Source organism: Syngnathus acus, chromosome 5 (genome assembly GCF_901709675.1).
Source record: "Syngnathus acus chromosome 5, fSynAcu1.2, whole genome shotgun sequence".
In the NCBI taxonomy this organism is placed as follows: domain Eukaryota; kingdom Metazoa; phylum Chordata; class Actinopteri; order Syngnathiformes; family Syngnathidae; genus Syngnathus; species Syngnathus acus.
In genome coordinates this window covers 12,133,587-12,152,906 of record NC_051091.1, presented here as the reverse complement: position 1 = coordinate 12,152,906, position 19,320 = coordinate 12,133,587, and the positions used below count along the sequence as shown (strand labels likewise).

The 19,320-nt window shown below is 43.7% G+C and overlaps 3 protein-coding genes across 8 annotated transcripts; 1 reads left to right on the top strand and 2 right to left on the bottom strand.

Annotated features, from left to right (window-relative positions):
- The first annotated feature begins 6,904 nt into the window (after nt 1-6,904).
- On the top strand, nt 6,905-8,812 carry cplane2 (ciliogenesis and planar polarity effector 2). Of its 3 annotated transcripts, none has more exons than XM_037251700.1 (5): nt 6,905-7,009; nt 7,645-7,797; nt 7,977-8,101; nt 8,169-8,308; nt 8,446-8,812. In XM_037251700.1, the coding sequence occupies exons 1-5, from the start codon at nt 6,976-6,978 to the stop codon at nt 8,690-8,692; spliced, it is 699 nt and encodes a 232-aa protein (XP_037107595.1). In that variant the 5' UTR covers nt 6,905-6,975; the 3' UTR covers nt 8,693-8,812. The 3 variants fall into 3 exon arrangements, with proteins under 3 accessions (XP_037107595.1, XP_037107593.1, XP_037107594.1); XM_037251698.1 differs by lacking the exon at nt 6,905-7,009 and adding an exon at nt 7,264-7,580; XM_037251699.1 differs by lacking the exon at nt 6,905-7,009 and adding an exon at nt 7,266-7,580 and having other exon boundaries at nt 8,414-8,734.
- Nucleotides 8,813-8,914: 102 nt separating this feature from the next.
- On the bottom strand, nt 8,915-12,404 carry si:ch73-15b2.5 (rho guanine nucleotide exchange factor 19). Its single transcript, XM_037251697.1, has 12 exons — nt 11,987-12,404; nt 11,461-11,622; nt 11,321-11,394; nt 10,948-11,237; nt 10,434-10,594; nt 10,172-10,324; nt 9,969-10,098; nt 9,796-9,870; nt 9,625-9,717; nt 9,404-9,552; nt 9,157-9,321; nt 8,915-9,043 (listed from the first exon to the last, which is right to left on the bottom strand). The coding sequence occupies exons 1-12, from the start codon at nt 12,190-12,192 to the stop codon at nt 8,995-8,997; spliced, it is 1,707 nt and encodes a 568-aa protein (XP_037107592.1). The 5' UTR covers nt 12,193-12,404; the 3' UTR covers nt 8,915-8,994.
- A 35-nt stretch (nt 12,405-12,439) lies between these two features.
- On the bottom strand, nt 12,440-19,206 carry ddi2 (DNA-damage inducible protein 2). 4 transcript variants are annotated; one of them, XM_037251695.1, is made up of 11 exons: nt 19,103-19,206; nt 18,768-18,941; nt 17,852-17,981; nt 17,329-17,655; nt 17,002-17,128; nt 16,761-16,888; nt 16,259-16,387; nt 16,056-16,159; nt 15,776-15,968; nt 15,039-15,087; nt 14,276-14,538 (listed from the first exon to the last, which is right to left on the bottom strand). In XM_037251695.1, the coding sequence occupies exons 2-10, from the start codon at nt 18,903-18,905 to the stop codon at nt 15,077-15,079; spliced, it is 1,287 nt and encodes a 428-aa protein (XP_037107590.1). In that variant the 5' UTR covers nt 18,906-18,941; nt 19,103-19,206; the 3' UTR covers nt 14,276-14,538; nt 15,039-15,076. The 4 variants fall into 4 exon arrangements, with proteins under 4 accessions (XP_037107587.1, XP_037107589.1, XP_037107590.1 ...); XM_037251696.1 differs by lacking the exon at nt 14,276-14,538 and adding an exon at nt 14,564-14,602; XM_037251692.1 differs by lacking the exon at nt 15,039-15,087 and having other exon boundaries at nt 12,440-14,538.
- Nucleotides 19,207-19,320: the final 114 nt, after the last annotated feature.

Genomic DNA, 19,320 nt, shown 5'->3' with positions numbered 1-19,320 from the left:
GTTCTTCTGTTAAACTAACTAACATTAGTAAGGATTTTTTTACTGATATCTGATATGTCATTTTTTTATCATATAATACCCCCATTTAAAACCTTTCCTCAAGTGATTTGTAGAACTCTAACCTAAATCCAGTTTGAACACTTAATCAACCTGGGAACTCTCCTAAATTTCCTCATTTTCCTCGACTGAGAACAGAGGTCAACTGTGATGAAAGAGAGAAAAGTGTGAGGGCGTCACATTTTTCCGCAAGGAATTACCAAAATTTTAGTGGGGATTTCATCAACGCAAAGCCCCTAATCGTCTTAAAGGCTGGAAACTCACTAAATATGTTTGACCCATGATTGCTTGGGTGACATGGTGTGAAAAAAAACTGCCATGGCTGTCACAATGAATTAATAAACACATTTTCATATCCAGTGGGTGTCACCATTTTAAGTGCCTCTGATTAACCCAAAATAAAGTTCAGCTGTTCTCATCTCATTTTATATATCACAAAAATCTTGGGGGAGCTGAATGTGTCGCTCTGACCATTTTGTGAACAAACCCAATGACTTTGCCAGAGTAAAGTAGAATGTCACATCTACACACAAGTCAGCCTGGCTCGTGGCTAAAGATAGGGTGACCAGACGTCCGCTTTTCCCGGACATGTCCTACTTTTCAGCCCCAAAATCTGTCCGGGGGTTATTTCAAAAACTGTCTGGAGGAATTAGAAAGAAATTGCGCGCTTTCGCCAGGGTCGAGATGCATATGAAGCCGAGTGCCTAACGTGCAAGGCAGGCACCCCCCTCCCCGCTTCCTCCAAAAAGTTCTTTTAAGTAAACTGAATCTTTAGAATCGGTTTTACTCAAAAGATTCGTTCAAAAGAATCGTTCACCGAATCGTTTGCTACACTTTCTTATTTATAAATAAAATATATATTTATTCTTTTTTTTAAATTTCATGTAGTGTACCTATCGAAGTGTCCATGAGGTGTACCTAATCACAGGCCACTTCATTAGGGAAAAATCATGGTCAAAGCTTAACTGAAAGTGAAAAGTGCCACACCCGCCCTCACCCCCAACTCCTGATTGGCTGTTTGATCTGTGACGTCACTCGGACGCTCCATTAGGCACACCGCCATTTTCAGGTGTACCTAATAACGGGCCACTTCATTAGGGAAAAATCATGGTCAAAGCTTAAATGAAAGTGAAAAGTGCCACACCCGCCCTCACCCCCACCTCCTGATTGGCTGTTTGATATGTGCCGTCACTTGGCCACATCATTAGGTACACCGCCATTTTCAGGTGTACCTAACAGGCCACTTTATTAGGGAAAAATCATGGTCAAAGCTTAACTGAAAGTGAAAAGTGCCACACCAGCCCTCACCCCCACCTCCAGATTGGCTGGTTGATCTGTGACGTCACTCGGACGCTCCTTTAGGGACAGTTGGTGAACAGGAAATGCAATTCACTGACTCGTTCGTGAACGGGAAGTTACGTTATTTTTTTCTTCTTCGTTTTGTTTTACGGCGAGGTGGCACCAGCTTCAATGCGCATTTCCGACACCTACAGTGTTGGATAAGTTACGTCATTGCATGTTGGTTGAAGTCATATGAACTGAAAAAAGAACGAATAACTTCAGGAAGTGATCCGTTCACTCACGTTCACTGAAAAGATTTGTTCTTTTGAATGAATCGTTCACTCATGAGCCAACACTACTCCAGCACACAGTGTCCTCGAAACGTCCTCGAAAATATGAGAAGGTGTCCTCTTTTTCAGCAACCTAAATCTGGTCACCCTACTAAAGACAAAAGAAGGTCCCATCGTCCTTGTTTGCCCTGACGTGCGATCAAAAAAACGCTAATGCACGTGAATCATTTTTGATGTCATGGTTGTCAAATGTGAGACAAATATTTTACATTGACTTACAAACTGACATATTTTTAGGATTTTGAGGGCTCAAAGCGGACCAAAAATGTACCAAAATCCCCTTACAGAACTTATGAGTCAAGATACCTGTTCCAAAGGAATGCAACACCCCCCATAAAGTAAGTTACATTCTTTAGGGAATTCAACATGTGAGCATCTGGTGTGGAATTTTCGGTATCACTGCCTCGGGACTGCATTAAAGTTCACAAGTTTATAGGTCAGACGTGCAAAGGCTTGTACAGATACCTTATACCGAGTATAATATTATACCATGATACTGTGCAGAAAACACCTGCTTTCTTTCTTCTTTTTTTTCCCCTTCTTTTGACTGAGCCAAACGATGAGGAAACGTGTGTCACGGTCATCACATTTTATGAGCTGTTAAAGCAATGCTGCACAAGCATTTTTTTTTAAACTTTGGGCGTGGTGGGCCACAGCAATAGTCAAGTTCAAAGTGAATGCTTAGCTTTAGAACAGAAATAATATAAATGTTGCTGAAAATTTGAGTGATCGCAATGTCTTGCTTTATTTAATAAGTACAAGTATAATCCCCTTCTGCACAGCAAACTTCAAGGCATTGAATTTTACCAGACGTGACCTCTGTAAACCACCAGACAGCAAAAAAGATTTTACTGACATCTAGCGGCGGTAGAAAGCGACCTATGCCAGGTATATGATTTTTACTTCCAGGAGCGCTGTATTCAGATTTCATCACGTACGTACTTAAGTACGACGTGAAGATACATTAATTGATAGTAACCGTATTATTTAGTAATTCTACCCGACGACATGTCATTTGAAACTCATCTTAACGAAACGTCTTTAGTGTCGTCTTTTCATGTAATTTACGATTTTTATTGGGGGACTTGAACGCTGCGCTAGCATTCATCAGACGGAAGTGACGTTTAAAATGGGCGCAAGGGATGTCAAACTTTAAATCATGTTTAGCGACAGAATTGTTACCATTGCCTGATGCCTGTTTTTTTTTTTTTTTTTTTTTTAAACACACATATAAGTGCTTATAAAAGGAAAGAAAAAGTGGCTCCAGACCATTTTAGCCAATTTAGTTGTCACATTCAATCTCAAACTATTTATAGTATTCAGGAATAAATAATGACCTCAAATGTAATGTGCATGTTAACAAAAAGGTCAAAACAGTATAAAAGATATACATTTACAACGTAGCCCTACAGCGTCATTACCGACATTTAATGCTTTGCGCCTGCAGACATTAAAGATGATAATGAAACATAACGACGACCATACTATAGCGCACATGCAGACGTGAGGAGCGTAGAATTCAAATCACCTCTCGATTTTATTCCATCAGTATGGTGAAGAATTGAACTGCAAACGCATCCAAAATGAAAAGCCATGTCACGAGTGTAGCAGAGTTAGATTAGATAATCCTTTATTATTCCCTCAATGGGGAAACTCCTGTGTTAGCAGCAGTACACTACACACACACACACACACACACACACACACACACACACACACACACACACACACACACACACACACACACACACACACACACACACACACACACACACACACACACACACACACACACACACACACACACACACACACACACACACACACACACACACACACACACACACACACACACACACACACGCTGATGACTTTGAGTTCAACGTCTATTCGCAAGAGCTGCTCCATAAAACCATATAGTATACGTACCTTTCATATACCACAAGTGAGTGTTCCATAGTGTGATGGTCAGTGCTCTGGACTCTCACTCCGGCGACCCGAGTTCAAATTCTGGGGTCATCTTTATGCAGTTTTGACCTTTTTGTTAACTTGCACATTACATTTGAGGTCATTATTTATTTCTGAATACTAGAAATAGTTTGATAGAAAGTGACAACCAAATTGGCTAAAATGGTCTGGAGCCACATTTTCTTTCTTTTTATAAGCACTTATATTACACTCTTCTCTGTTAGAATTTGCTTACCTTAAAGCAGTGGTTCTCAAACTTTTTTCAGTGATGTACCCCCTTTGAAATATTTTTTCAGCCAAGTAACCCCTGACCAGCGCAACACATTTCTGGTCGAAAAGAAAGAGGTACAGGATTGTCCCATCAGTGTTTGATTTATTAAAGTTAAACAACTTGTAGCAATGTACCTGACAGACACATTTATGTTTCAAACATTGCATTTAGAAACAAAAACGATACCACCAAGAAGGCATAAACATAAATAAATTAACTTAATTATAAATAAATAATATCTTGTTTACAAAATAGATTGATAACTTAATAATAAATAAAGATTTGCTCATAAAAAATAATCAGAGGTAAACTCTTTTGGGATAAAAAAAAAAAGGCACTTTTTTTCCTCTTAAAATTGAATTGTTGCATTGAACATTTGATTTGGATTTGACAAGCATTGAACAAGCATTGAACAGTGTTGAAGCTTGAATGAGTCTTTTGCACTCATACTACATTTTAGTGAGAAACATGGAGCTATGGTGAACGGTTCTTTTTACTTTAGCTACGAGCAAAGAAACCGCATAAGAAGCCTTCAGGGCTTTGGCTGATGTCGTGGAGGCTTTTCGCATTGTGTCTTGGGATGACTTGAAGTCAGAAAGTTTCCTCCTGAAGAACTCCGGTGGCTTACCAACATGGCATCCGTGTTTTGTGTGTGCTGGAGATGTGCCGGCTTCATGCTAGCGTTAGCTAATTTCTCCCCGCAAAAAAAGCACAGCGCTTTGGGTGGGTTACAACTTGTGGACGTAAATCCCATCAAATAGTCTTCCATGTACTGTCGGTACTTCGTCGGCTATGGTTTTGCCTTAATTTTTACTTGTTTCTCCGTGTTTTCAACAGCAGCATCGCTGCTACGCTTTAGCCACATCTCCATGTCACAGTGCGTCATCAAGGCAACCGCAGGTGACTGCTATTGGTTTGTGGAGAGTCCGTTTATCAAGGATTAAAATTGAATACTGAATATAAAACATACATTTGTATTTCAGCAAACTTTTTAGAACTAATTCTCAAGACAATCAGGGTTACTTTTTTTTTTTTTTTTTTTAATACCGGTATATATTTTTGTAAAATCTTACCTAATCACAGGCCACTTCATTAGGGAAAAATCGTGGTCAAAGCTTCACGGAAAGTGAAAAGTGCCACACTCGCCCTCACCTCCACTTTCTGATTGGCTGTTTGATCTGTGACGTCACTCGGACACTCTACTAGGTACACTGCCATTTTCAGGTGTACCTAATCACAGGCCACTTCATTAGGGAAATATCATGGTCAAAGCTTCACGGAAAGTGAAAAGTGCCACACCCGCCCTCACCCCCACTTTCTGATTGGCTGTTTGATCTGTGACGTCACTCGGACACTCCATTAGGTACACCGCCATTTTCAAGTGTACCTAATAACAGGCCACTTTATTAGGGAAGTATCATGGTAAAAGGTCACAGGTGTCAAGCTCTAGTCCTCGGGGCCGCATTCCAACGTGTTTCCATCGACTGTGGGAACTGAGAAGTGCTCAAGCTGTTGTGCGGGCCACATTCAATTATGTTTTCAGAATTTGCTGCGGGCCAATAAAAACTGGACCGCGGGCCGCAGTTGGCCCGCGGGCCGTAGTTTGGACACCCCTAGTGTAGAGAGAGAAGAGCAGTGGGGAGAGGACGCACCCCTGAGGGGCTCCAGTATTGGTGGTCCGGGTGTCAGATGTGATGCCCCCCAGCCTCACACGCTGTCTCCTGTTGGTCAGGAAGCTGGTGATCCACTGACAGGTGGAGGCAGGCACCGCAAGCTGGATGAGCTTCTGTTGGAGGATGTCAGGAGCGATGGTGTTGAACGCCGAGCTGAAGTCCACGAACAGGATCCTGGCGTACGTTCCTGGGGTGTCCAGGTGGTGCAGGATGTAGTGCAGTCCCATGTTGACCGCATCATCCACTGACCTGTTTGCCCGGTAGGCAAACTGGAGGGGGTCAAGCAGGGGGCCCGTGACATCCTTCAGGTGGTTCAGCACTAACCTCTCGAAAGATTTCATGACCACAGATGTCAGTGTGACAGGTCTGTAGTCATTCAAACCTGTGATGGCGGGCTTCTTGGCCACTGGAATGATGGTGGAGCTCTTGAAGCACGAGGGCACCTCACACAGCTCCAGTGAACGGTTGAAGATCCGTGCAAAGGTGGGCGCCAGCTGCTCAGCGCAGACTTTCAAGCAGGAAGGTGACACGCCGTCTGGGCCCGGTGCCTTCCTGGTCTTTTGTCTCCGGAACATCTGGCACACTTCCTCCTCGCGGATCTGGAGTGCGGGCGCGGCCTCTGCAAGAGAGAGAGTGGGTGACAACGATGATAGAGGTGTGGACAGAGCAGTTGTGGGGAGAGGTGAGTATGTAGATTGTGCTGCAGGAAGTCCCGTTGTGTGGGAGGACCGATCAAACCTGCAGTAGAACCTGTTTAGCTGGTTAGCAAGCCTTGGGCTCTCCACAGGACGGGGGGTTTGTTTCTTGTAGCCCGTGATGCTCTGCAGACCTTTCCACACTGTTGAGGGATCAGGATTGGCAGAGAGGTGTCTCTTCAGGTTCTCCCCGTAACACCTCCTGGCTTTCCTGACCTCTCGGTTCAGTGTGTTTCTGGTCTGCCTGAACAGGTCGCGGTCGCCGCTCCTGTAGGCCTCCTCCTTGACTTTGCGCAGCCTCCTGAGGTTCGGTGTAAACCAAGGTTTGTCGTTGTTGTACGTGCAGAAGGTCTTAGTCTGCACACACAGATCCTCACAAAAACTGATGTATGATGTGACAGTGTCAGTGAGTTCATGCAAGTCTGAAGATTCGTTCAGTTGGTGAACGGGAAATGCAATTCACGACTCGTTCGTGAATGGGAAGTTACGTCATTTTCTTCTTCGTTTTGTTTTACGGCAACGTGGCACCAGCTTCAATGCGCAATACCGACACCTACTGGTTGAAGTCATATGAACTGAAAATAGAACGAATCACTTTAGTAAGTTATTCGTTCAGTCTCGTTCACTGAAAGGATTCGTTCTTTTGAACGAATCGTTCACTCACGAGACAACACTATCGCATGACAGCTGATGCTGAGCTCCCATCAGGCAATGGTAACATTATACATGTTAACATGGGCAGGTCAGATCAACGCGGACCTTCGCCGGGTAATTTAGTGTTGTTGGCTATAGTGAACATTATTTGGTGAGATTGCTGTGTGTCACGATAGTACAGCGGTTTAGGCACTGCCATGTAAAGTGTTATTTCTTTGCGTCACGGGTTCAAAATCCCGTTGATGACTTTTCTATTTTTTTTTCAGTGTTTGCTATTTTTTGCAGCCAGTCGGAAATGCAAACGAGACAGTGTTTTTATTGAGAATTTGAAGTTTTGCAATCAGGGAAGTTCCAAGTCGCTTGTGACGAATCTGCAGTCGCGAAACAAAACTGCGCAACTCGCCTTACCAAAACAGTCGTAACTCGAGACGGGGAGTAAGATAACATAGGAGCAACTTGACATGTAACACCACTTTAATTCGTCATCATTGTCCCTACTCGCTACGAGGTTTTAACAAAATGACTCAAGCTCCAAAAAGCGGCTCGGTCGTCGTCGCCGATTGGCACCGATGCAAAGACAGCAAAGAATACTTCAGCAAGATACTATACAAGAAGAAACGCAAGCATTTTGGTAACTTGCAAAAACATTGATTGGTCCGCGACTGAAACGAGACTTGTATCATTTGTGTGGGCAGGTCTATTGGAGTCCCCGGTAATGCCGCCACACATCCCTGTGGACACGGTACACTATAAGGTCGTCCTGTCTGGCAAGAGTGGAGTGGGTAAAAGTACTCTCGCAGCACGCCTTGCTGGACAAACAATACCCAGCATGCACTACGAGACCACAGGTAGAAGCTTGTACCTAGAACGTGCAGTCATTTGAGACATTCAATTCCTCCCATAATTTCAGACAGACTTCATTCCATATGTTTGCTGAAGCAGTCCCTTTCTCGCCAAAACATGTTGGTGTATGGGTCCGGCTTGGAACAATGACAGTACCAATATTGTCCGTTTGTTTGTGTCCAAGGCATTGAGACGACAGTGGTTTACTGGCCAGTCAAGTTAAAAGAAAGTGGCAGAGTGCTCTTCTTCCGTTTCCAGTTGTGGGATTGCGGAGAAAATGCCTTGCGACGATTCGACCATCTGCTCCCAGTATGTATGATCATCTAACGGTTTTTGTGAGGGGGGGAAAAAAATCTCAAATTTATTTTCCTTTCAGTCTTGTAAGGAGAAAGTGGATGCCGTTCTCTTTCTTTTCTCCTTCACTGATAGAACATCTTTTGATGATCTTGCTAATCAAATTACAAAGTGGAAAGAATCATCTGGGGGCCCAGCTGTGACTTTGGTGGTCGGCACAAAGTATCCTTTTAAATAAATAAATCCATTTTCCGTAGTGGATTACCACTCAAGTGAGCACGAGCACATTCCCAGTTGATGGCAATTTTTCCTTGATGTTTTGCTCCGATTTGACCTGTTCATGCACTGTGATGTCTCAGAGAAGGACGTGAGAAACTTCCAGGAAACGTGGCAGCTAGCAGTGTTGCGCACAGGCAGCGAGGAGGTGGGCGACGGGCTGGATGCCGCCGCACCTCTCCTCAACAGCCTGGCAGAGAATCTATGGAATCAAGATTGCATTATGGCTGGGCACCAGATGCAGCAGCAGACAGAAAGTTCGATTTTGGAATAGTAGAATTATTAAAAAGTAGTTTTTTTCCCCCTGAAGAACACTCTTCCTTAATATAATTTCTTTGCCACTTTCACAATTAAAATGAATTTAATGTTTTATATGAGAACATACCATTTTATTACCAGCCAATTTGAATGTACAGTTCATTAAAATCAAACATATTTAACAGTGAAAAACAGTGGATTATACATGCATATAAAATGTGATTTCATTTTTAAAGTTAATTCAGTCGTGATTACAATGAATGTCTTGAAGTTTTTTTTTTTTTTTTTGTTTTGTTTTTTTTAAGTGTGTGATTTGTCAAAGTGCACACTGGGTACGTGAACAACTACAGAAAATGTGCTTCTAAATCTTTGATTTAAAAAAAATCAGCCTTCAGCACCCTCAGCCACTGCTCCTGGTCTGACCTGTGGCCAAAAGCAAACTTAAATGTACGCAGACAAACATGACAATAGTGATCTCTTGAACTATTTATGAATTCTTCTTTATGAATTCTTACTCCATCCTCTCCCTTTCATACCTGCTGTGTGCAACTAGTATCATGGCGGTCGGGTTTCCGGTGCAACTCCGAGAGAGATGTAACAGGAAGGATTCCGGCGGTAGACCAAGTTCTTCCGTCTTCAGGGGTGCGACGTGCACATACGTGGGGAACTCGGCATGGTCCTCTACCAGGAAGCGCTGCTCCCTGACATGAAAACTGAGATTTATCCTTTTGTTGTTGTGGTGTTAAGTACTTCAACAGCTACATTTGGCTTATTGACAAGTACTTTTTTGTGGAGAGGATCAACAAGTCGTTGAAGAGGTGAAGGTGGATGTCAATGAGAAGCATTCTGGATTGAGGGCTGCTCTCCACTGTCAGGAGGCTCAAGGGGCCATTGTGCACCAAAAAACGGCCACTTACGACCAGAGGGAGTGCCTAAAATAACAACTTCAGGGTCTTCAACTTTTTTTTCCAGTCCAAAAATGTGAAAGAAAAATCAAGATCTACCTTCAGATTGCCAAAATCCAGCAACACCTCCAGGGAGATGAGTTGCTCGATGACTTTCATTTTTCTAATCCCCTCGTTGCACTCAACCACGATCTGGCCCGAACAAAAACATAAAGGATGACATTTGCTTGGAATTTATTTTCATATCGCGTGGAATTAAAGCAACGGTACCTCATGTATGGCCTCCTTTGCTTTGTGAAATAATGACACGCCATCTGAATCCACTTCAGTCAGTTTCAGGCTATTCTAGGGGGACAAAATTGGACACAGATTTATTACTGTCTATTGAATTAAGTGCACACCCATAAAAAAAAAAAAGTGGCAATATGACAATACAAAATTACCTCCAGAATGAGCTTAATGCGAGTGATTCTCTGGAAGGGAAGGACGAGGAAGGATTTAAGAGTCTGTCTCTGGCACACCGGCTCGCTCTCGAGCTGCTTGAGGCATGACACAAAGTCACGGTTCTGCTGCCTTGAGATGGAAGAAAAGCGGTGATGGCATTCAGATGGCAACGACAAGAAAATATGGCATAAGGCAGACGCACAGCAGCTGGTTGATGAGCGTCTCCTGGTACATCATGTTGGTTATGTAGGGCACATAGCGGGCGCGGAAAGCGGGGCAATGGTCAAGTACAATGTCCCCAAGCTGGGATATCATCACGCACTCGCCCAGGCGCATCTCCAGGTCCATAAGAAACCTAGAAGAAGTATAAAGTTCTCTTGGATGGATATGTGCCGGCTCACTTTAATAAGGACAAGCACCAGAGAAGACAGACAAGGTGAAGAGTCAAGAAGCATCATTCTTACTTCTCACTGGTGACCTTCACGTGACGGACGTTGGAGAACAAAGTGTGGTGCTCCATTTGGGATAAGGTTCGCTTGAGCGCTTTGGATGAGAAGAAGTGATCCACTGTGACGCTCAGGCTCCTTAAGTAAGACGCCTCAGAGCTGATCAATTCAAACATGGACTATGTAAAGAAAAACAAACGTGTATTCTTTTAAAATGACATTGGTAATATTCGGAAACAACATTGACATTCAAGATTCCTGTAATATATTTTGCAATTTTTTATTTTATTTTAAAATATACTCATTTTTTAAAATTGATTTTGTATTCATTTATCACATTAAATAAACAACCATTGACACCTATGGAAAATTTAGAGTCATCAATCCAAGTAAGAAGGCCGAAGCAGAGATTGGAACTCAGACCAGCACAACTGCGTGGCATATGTCCTGACCACTAAGACAACGTACCAACACCCCCACACATCCCATTTGATCCCACCTAACTTGAGTATATCTGAGAACTAGATCGCACCTCCTGAAGTCGAATCTGTTGGACCGTCATAGTGCTGAGCAGACCGGCCGCCTTCACCTCGTCCAAGTCTTGCCACAGGGTGCAAGGTACCACGCGGATAACGCGGCAATCAGGAGGAGAGGGCGAGCTTGACCCAGGGGAGCTCTGCCAAGGCGACTCTTTGGGACTGAGGCGAGATTGAAGACCCCGCAGATATTCGGGGGCGATCAGTTCAGACAGGAAGGTCTTAGTGTTGAGTTTCTGGAGGTCATCTCTGACTGACTGTACACAGTAGTCCTGGTAGAGGGGGCCTGCACATTAAATGACAAAAATGAAAATAAGTCATTTAGAAATTTTTTTTTTTACAAATAAATATTGCTCAATTACCACTCACATTTGTGAATGTACTTTGACTGAAAGGTCACAATGGGCTCTCCCTCTTCGTTATCCTTGTCCTCCTCTTCAGGCCTGGAAAGACAATTGGTTTAGATTCCATACCAAATAAGTCTACTACAGGCTTTCATAAAACCTTACTCTTCTTCTGTGGTAGCCTGCGCTATTGGAGGAATCAAAGGTGTCTTGTTTTCCTCATGTCCAGGAGCCCAAAACAACTTGGGCATGGTCTGCATTTTCCCAAAATTCCACATTCCATTTGCAGCAACCGACTTGATGGCTGATGAGATGTCTAATATAGAACTAGAAAAAACACCCAGAGAGGGAGAAAAAAAAAAAACACGTCATGCACAACGCATGTGCACAAAAAAGCAATCATGTAAATAGTTCTGAATTCAATCATCACATATAGCATGCATGTTCAGTGCAACAGGTGTTGAGGTTTTATGTAGCATTTTTATAAAACCTTTTTATCTTTGCATTTTTTTAAATTTATTCTGAAAAATGGTACTATGTTTACAGTGCAGCACTAATTAGTGGTAGTTTTGCGACAGCAGAGCTCAATGTGCACAAAAAAGTGACAGTGGGGTGGAAAAGTCAAGGCAACATACATCTATTCAAATCAGGTTTTCTGTACAAACTAAATCAAAACACCACTTAAGCTTACTTGAGATTCTGGCTCAGGTCCACCGGGTCACTTGCTGACTCCTCCATGTTCAAGTCCAACGTACGAGGCTGCTCCGTTGTTACAGTGGGAAGCTGAAACTTGAGGAGATTCCTTCCTTCCTTACTAAGCTCTTCAAAGTACGCGAGCAGTTGGGCGAACACGTCTCCACCTATACGTCTGATGCTGCTGCTGTCAAAGTTAGCCATTTTTTCTCCAAACGACCGACGCCCGGATCCCTCTAATTTATTGCCGTCGGCATGTCAATCAAAAACAGCACAACAGGTGGGATGATGCCTTTTTTTTTTTTTTTTTTTTTAAACTCTGAAAAATAAAATCACATCATCCAAAAGATCTACAGTTGGTATTTTCCTGCCTTTTAAACTCAACATTGTAAAAAAAAAAAAAGAAGACAATTGCGATTTCAATTGCACGCCCGAACGCACGCATAGTATACAAATTCTAATCCCCGTTTTATTTTGCAATCTCATACAAGACAAACGTAAATAAATCATCAGAAAACATTGTATGGCAGATGACCGGATAAAGCCATGTGATACAAGATGACGGGTAGATTTCAATCTATATTCAGAAAAGAATGAAATGAACATCCATCTTGATTTGACATACAAAAAAACTGATAAACATACATCGAACAATAACGACAACAAGAAAAGCGCAAAAATTGGATTTTTGTGTCTAACACATTTTCTCGCTCTTATTTTTGGTAGATTTGTAAACGTGTTTAATATACTGTATCGTGGCAACTTTTAGAGAGAATTTACTTTTCCATGGGTAACATCAGAAAATGGCAAGACGCAAGTTAAACATCCCATGGTTGAACAATAAATGATGTCATTATTGACAAAAAAACAAAATATGGTAGAAATTACATGAAGCAGTGTAAATACACTGGCTGAATTTGAGCACTCTCCCCATTTTTTTCAATCAAAATCAAGCTGATTATTTGTCACAGAACGATTATGTGGATTGATAACTTCTCACCCATCTCAAAAAAAGTTCAAGACTAACTGATAACTGGAGCATTTTCTATACTTGTGATCAGAGTCTGATTATCAGATGGCTCAAAATCACATATTAGTCAACCCCTCCTCATCATGTCTGGTCTTTGACAATTTGAATAATTTAGATGTGTACTACGCTTACAGATAAGAAAGGTCAAATCATATATGTATTTTGCTTCAACAATAAATGACATGTATTGATATGGGATCACAAAGAAAGAAAAATCAATGTATATTAGAAAACACCCAAAAATCATTCAGATGGATGTACGCCCGAGACGTCGGCGTGCAAATATGCACCACGCATATCCGCTAATGTCAAGAAAAGGATGATCAGTACTGTGCGACAGCATATCCCTGTTAAGACACATTCCCTGCAAAGAGGGGCACGAGACATCTGGATCAAAACCCAAAAGCATAAAAAGGAGATGAGACGTTGGTGGGGGGGGGCGGGCTTGGAGTCTTAGGTGGGCACGGTGATGCTCCGGGCCAGGAGGGCCAGCAAAGCCAGCTCCACGACCCCGTGCGCCTGCTCGAGAGCCTCTGCAGCATCGCGGGCAGAAAAACCTGCAGCCTGGATTCTCTGGATGTGTTCGGCTGGATATTGTTCTGTAAAGGTTATGGGAGGTGGGGCGTAGGTGGGGCCGGAGACAAGACTGTCCGGCGTGCTTACTCGTCCGTGTGCATCCCCGCTCCCCTGGTGCCCCTCCAGGGGTTCCCTGAAGTCCCCGTCACAATTGGGGGAACTTGCTGACTCGGGATGATAAATGCTGGAGTCTCTGGCTACAGTTGGGGGTTGTGGAGGAGCCACTAACTCGGGATGATAGACGTTGGGGTCTCTGGCTTCAGATGGAGGCTCCAGAGGCCCTTCCGAAGAGTCTGCCCCTGCACTCTCAGAGGACACATCGCAAGCAGTAGATGGTTTGGCTTTGGCATTGCTTGGTTCTGCTCTGACTCGGGTTGGCTCCTCCTCCTGGGGATGCGTCGAGGGATGGGGAGTACTGCAGTTGTTGGAGAGCAGCAGTTCATGGAGCTCCAAGAGAGCAGCGGCCAGGGACGGGATGCTGTCAGAGCTCTCGGGCTGATCCCGGCACGAGGAGTCCATTTGGACAGAGCCCGACTGGCAAGGATCTGTCGTTCCAGACTCGGCTGCCTCATGCTCCATGGGCTGACTGGGTGCTAGTTCTGGATAGGGGAGGGCTGGGCTGTTCTCTGTTTGGGATGCTTCCGTAGTCCCGTTCTCATTACCTTCTGGACAATGGAGGGCTTCAGCTGACTGACAGGGTCCCGGGGCTTCTTCTACCGAGACAGTACAATCTTCCAGAGGGGGCGGCTGGAGCTGATCCTGCTCTATAGGCAGATGAGGTTCCTGGAGGCCAAGTTGGTCCGATCCTGAGGTCAGCTCCAGGGTGGACTCTGAGCAATCCGAGTCAGCTTTGTGGGGATGGGCGCTTGAGGACATTTGGTCTGTGGCTGTGGGTAGTGACAATGGCGGCGGCTGCGGTGAGGTAGTCTGTCCGTCTGCAGTGTCTTTTAGGTACAGGGAACAGATAGCACAATCGGATATCGTGAGAAGATGAAGTCTCATTGGAATCTGTGAAGTCACAGCACTTCACTTATTCCACATTTAGATCTTATAGCCTTATCCCAATGGATTCATTTTTTCCTTCAAAATGCGATATAAAACACCCCATAAATTCAACATGAAAAACATTTTTGGATTTTTTTTTTTTTTTAAACAATTATTCGCACACAATCTCTTGCCATGAGTTGTGGGGACTTACTGTATGTACATATGTGTTGGAGAGCGAAAGAGAGCACTACAACAGTTTGTCTTTATGGGGTGTTGTGTGGAGAATTTGTTACTTTCTCAAGCTTCTCTTTTGCCATCTTCAAAGACAACCTACATGCAAAAATACGCCCACAAAAAGAGTAGCAGATCCTGTGGCAAAAACCAAACCATAATCAAGGTGGTCAGAAATAATAATAAAGCGCTGGCAATGACTGGCTTGTGATTTTTTTTGCAGTACCTGATTGTATGGCCCCCCTCCAGCTGTCTCCATTTGCATCAGTGCTGTTCTGCTCATGGGTTAAGGCGCACACCGCACACATCATGCAGAGGGACGGAGAAAGTTAGCAGTGGCACACAAAACATGCAGCAACCAAATCACACCTTTTTCACGTGTGTCTTTTTGGACACATCATCGCTCTTACTATATACTGTAAAACTACCGACAAAACTGCTGTTGATAATGAACATACCGTGTACTCCAGCTATTTTACTCATTAGTTTACGCATGTACACAACATGCACACGTGACTAATTAGCACCCCGCTTATTCATTTCTCCTGAAGATGAACAACTTAAGTCCACCTACCTAGCCCAAAGACCTATCCAGCTATCTACCCATTTTGATAACGTAAATGAAAGTAAATGGAAGCAATGTAAAGAAATGCATGGCACTCATTTACATTTACTGTAAATATCAGTAAATGAAAACAAATGCTTTGTTAAAAAATGTGTAAACATGATTCTTAATATTTTAAAATAGTAAACATCATAAGATGAGCCGTCAAACTCCGGTGCTCAGCAGATCTACATCTGTTGTTGTAAACCGAGGCCACATTTATCAAGGCGAAGGTATGGCATGATTATGTGACAGCATGAATAAAATGTGCGTGGCCCATGCAATTGTCATTCTAAAAGAAAGGGTGAAAGAAACCTAAAAAAAAAAAACAAGCCAATGATAGCGAAGACCATACATACCACTTTCGTGTATGGACCGCTGAAGTGCCTCCGCAAGCTCCCTGTCCGCCATCTCTTCGGGGCGGGCTGCCTCGCGTCCCTCGGGCCCGTAGGCTAGCCGGGCGCATTCGGGCAGCTCGGCCTCGGACAAGAAACGAGTCTCGGTGCCCGTTGTGCCGATGACAAGGACGCTTTTCTTCAGATCGATCGAACACTACAAGTCAAAAAAGTCAAATTGATTATGCTTCTGGATTGTTTTGCATCTTAAAAATTGAGAGTGGGGAAGACAGGCAGTTCATACCTGATGTCTCTTAAGCATGTCGAGACCGAGCAGCATGTCCATCGGCTGGTCCTCCAAGATGGAGAAAGAGCAAGGAAGAAAGTCCCCTTCGATCTGGACCTGAGCTGCATGGACACAAAAGAAAGATCACGTCAGTACACAATGCAGTACTACACCTTTTTTTTTTTTTCCCCCAATGGTGCACGCCACAGGAAAACCCCTACCCAAATGAACCCTGCCAATGATCTTCTGCGTGCCCACACCCTTGGCGATGCCTGCCCAGCGGCGATCGACTAATCGCATGATGTTGCAGCGGTCTGCACAGGCTTGGCTCATGATGGTCATTTGAGCGCCTGAGAGCAAAACAAGAACAAACCTCATACATGTTGTATAAACATGCAATGATGTGTGACAGTAAATGTAAAAACAAATTTCCGAATGTGTTATTTAAATGCAAAATTGCTGTCATAGACATTGTGCAGAGCAAGTTAGCTTAGCGCTTAGTGTTCACAAGCAGCCAAAGATCACAATTTCAATCAGAAAATGATAACTCGTTAGCCTTACAACCGTGTGTTCGGAGTGTACACTTTAAATTTTCTTAACAGACACTCTTATGACAAAACCATGCCACAGACATGTTGTTAAGACACCTGGGAAGTGTTTTAAAATTGTGGGGAAAAAAAAGCATAATATGTCTCCTTTAGAGTCCGATCCCCCAACAATTACCTGAGTCGACAAAAGCTTTGACAGGGTGCCCGTTGACTTTGCAATTAATGTAGAGCATAACAACCTGCCCGAAGCTTTCTGGGGCCTCCTCCATTGCAATTGTCATATTTTCTTCTACGTTGTGCTGCCTGAAACGTGCGCAGATTTAAACGTTAAGCAAGAATAAAAACATCTTGCATGTCGCCGACGCTGGCTCGTATTCTCAAAATTAACAATGCGGAGAAAAAAACTCAAGCAAAACCTGATATCCTCCTCGATCTTTGCCTGCGCTTCCAAATCGAAAGGATCTGCAGTCAGCAGTCGGATTCGCTCTTGCTCGCGCTTGGCTCGATCCTGCTGTTGCTCCAGCAGAACTTTGGTAAAGCGCTCTGAAACCAGAACCAGACGTTTACAACCAACATCGCAAAAGATACAATATTTGGCACGGTAAGAGAAAATTAACCATGTCAAGACAGAATAAAAAAGTAAATAAATAAATACATGAGTAATTCTGTTTCTTTTCTTCTTAGTAAGTCACAGTGTTCCATCACTCCTCAGCTCAGTACGTCAGCATAGCTCTTTTATTTACCTAGATCTCCGCTCAGCAAGGCCTCGGCGAGCGGTGGATTTCGCTCTTTTAGGAGAGACAGCTCGTGCGGATTGGACAGGAGCATCTGCTGGAGTAAGGCGGGGTCGTCAAGCCCCTGAGAAGAGGAGCCGCGAACGGCCGGTGGGTTGATGGTGGAGGGCTGCGTGCTGAGCTGTGGTTGTTGCTGAGGGGGCAACTGCTGCTGCTGTTGCTGCTGCAGCGCCGGTGGTGCGGCCTGTTGTTGCGGCGGCCTGACGGTACTATGGGGAGCGGTTGAAGTCGAGGCGCCTGGGACTGTGATGGAGCGAAAGTCGATATGGGGCAGACCTACAGGAGTAAGGGGAGAAAAGGTTGGTAGGTTAGTGGGATATGACAACAATCAAGGCTGAATTACCAAAAATATTACACAGATAGAAAAAAAACAGGGTCTGTCTCCAATTTTATGATGAGCCCCATTCATTTTTGCGTTGATTTTCTTTTGTGGTCTCCACCTTTTTAGTCAGGAATTCCATGACGTTCTCACCTGGGAAGGCTGGCTGAGTGGGTGGCGGCCTTTTGTCGGCTTGCCTGAGGACCACGACGTCTCCATCCTTCACCCCGTAGGTCCCCAAGGCACGAGTGGGGTCTTTTAGGGGCTGCTCTACATAGGAGATCTTAAAAAACAAAATGTAAAACACATCCGGTCACAACAGCACAACTGCTGGTAGCATCAAATAAGCTGCATGAAACATATATTATTGTGGCTGCCCAGTTCCTCACTGTGTGGAACTGCACTGCGCCATACACAGACAGCTATGTTGACAACCTGGTCATGCAGCTAAAAGGAGTAAATATTCATTATTATCATTATTATTTTGTTTTAACCAATATAGTTATGAATTAAGTTGCAAATCAAGTCGTTGTCCATTAATCGATTAAGAGTGACATGAAGACATTGATGGTCAATATCTGATTAACAGTTTTGTATATTTGACGCTGATGCTTTGTTCTAAATACAATATTTACATCAGAGTTTACAAACCATTTGAGTACGGCATTTCCCCCCCCACTCATATATTTACTCAAATAATTACATGGATTACCTGTTAAATGTAACTTGACTAACATTATACTTAGGACCCACGGGTGGCCCACCACTGCTTATTACACCGTAACAAGATTGTGTTGTTTGTTTAGCCGTTAGCCTTCGCAAACAGACCTAGTCGCTAGTCTGACATGAAAATTCATTGAAACGAAGTTTTTATGCATATGCGAATGACATCAACTGATTACGTGTTCTTACTGACGCTTAATGACGAACGGCCTGCGTTTGGCGAATTTGCCCGGCGCTTGGGTCCTAAAACGCAAGCAAAAGTATGATTCATGCTAGCAAAGACGACTGGGCTAACTAGCCACGAGCTAGGTTAGCTCAACAGCCCACCGCCGCCGGGTGTCCTTACCTGAATTTCCCCCGCCGGGATTCCCGATTCCAGTTCACAAAGTGCCACAAAGTCTCTCAGCTCCAGCTCTGGAGACACATCGAGGGCGAATGTGCTTTCTGGGCGATCTCTCGGCGCGCAGAAAACGGTGACCAGCATCGCTTAATTTTGGAAGCAGAATCAGTTGGCAAACCGCTGCAACATAAAAGCACTCACTGCATTTGCTTTATTCACACACACACAGGAGAAAGCCTCATGCTCATGCTGGATTTGCGACACAGTCGTATTTCACGCCACAAATCCGTCAAATGGAATACGTGAAGTTTAACTGATGATAGTGAGTGTTGTGAACTTACTAGTATGCGTACGATGTGACAGAAAATCATTCAAAAAACTCCGACATCAATAAATCTAGTATTCTCCCTGCGATGCCGTACCTCGCCTAGTTGCTTTTTACGACATGTCGTTAACGGAGATTGGAGTCGTAAAAGCTCATTTCCAATCTCCACCGTTTCCTATGACATTGTATTATCATGTAATAAAATGAAAATATTAAAAATACATGACTTAAACT

Bases quoted from the DNA above. Each gene is read 5' to 3' on its own strand.
- si:ch73-15b2.5 (XM_037251697.1), bottom strand. From the start codon at position 12,192: ATGGCTAACTTTGACAGCAGCAGCATCAGACGTATAGGTGGAGACGTG. The intron at 10,099-10,171 runs GTGCGTCTGCCT...TTCCATCTCAAG, and splicing joins ACGCTCATCAACCAGCTGCT to GCAGCAGAACCGTGACTTTG. The intron at 9,322-9,403 runs GTACTTGTCAAT...TTTTCATGTCAG, and splicing joins TTGATCCTCTCCACAAAAAA to GGAGCAGCGCTTCCTGGTAG.
- ddi2 (XM_037251692.1), bottom strand. From the start codon at position 18,905: ATGCTGGTCACCGTTTTCTGCGCGCCGAGAGATCGCCCAGAAAGCACA. The intron at 16,388-16,760 runs GTAATTGTTGGG...TTTTGCTCTCAG, and splicing joins CAAAGCTTTTGTCGACTCAG to GCGCTCAAATGACCATCATG. The intron at 14,539-15,775 runs GTATGTATGGTC...TGTACCTAAAAG, and splicing joins GCGGTCCATACACGAAAGTG to ACACTGCAGACGGACAGACT.
- cplane2 (XM_037251698.1), top strand. From the start codon at position 7,469: ATGACTCAAGCTCCAAAAAGCGGCTCGGTCGTCGTCGCCGATTGGCAC. The intron at 7,581-7,644 runs GTAACTTGCAAA...TTGTGTGGGCAG, and splicing joins GAAGAAACGCAAGCATTTTG to GTCTATTGGAGTCCCCGGTA. The intron at 8,102-8,168 runs GTATGTATGATC...TTTTCCTTTCAG, and splicing joins GATTCGACCATCTGCTCCCA to TCTTGTAAGGAGAAAGTGGA.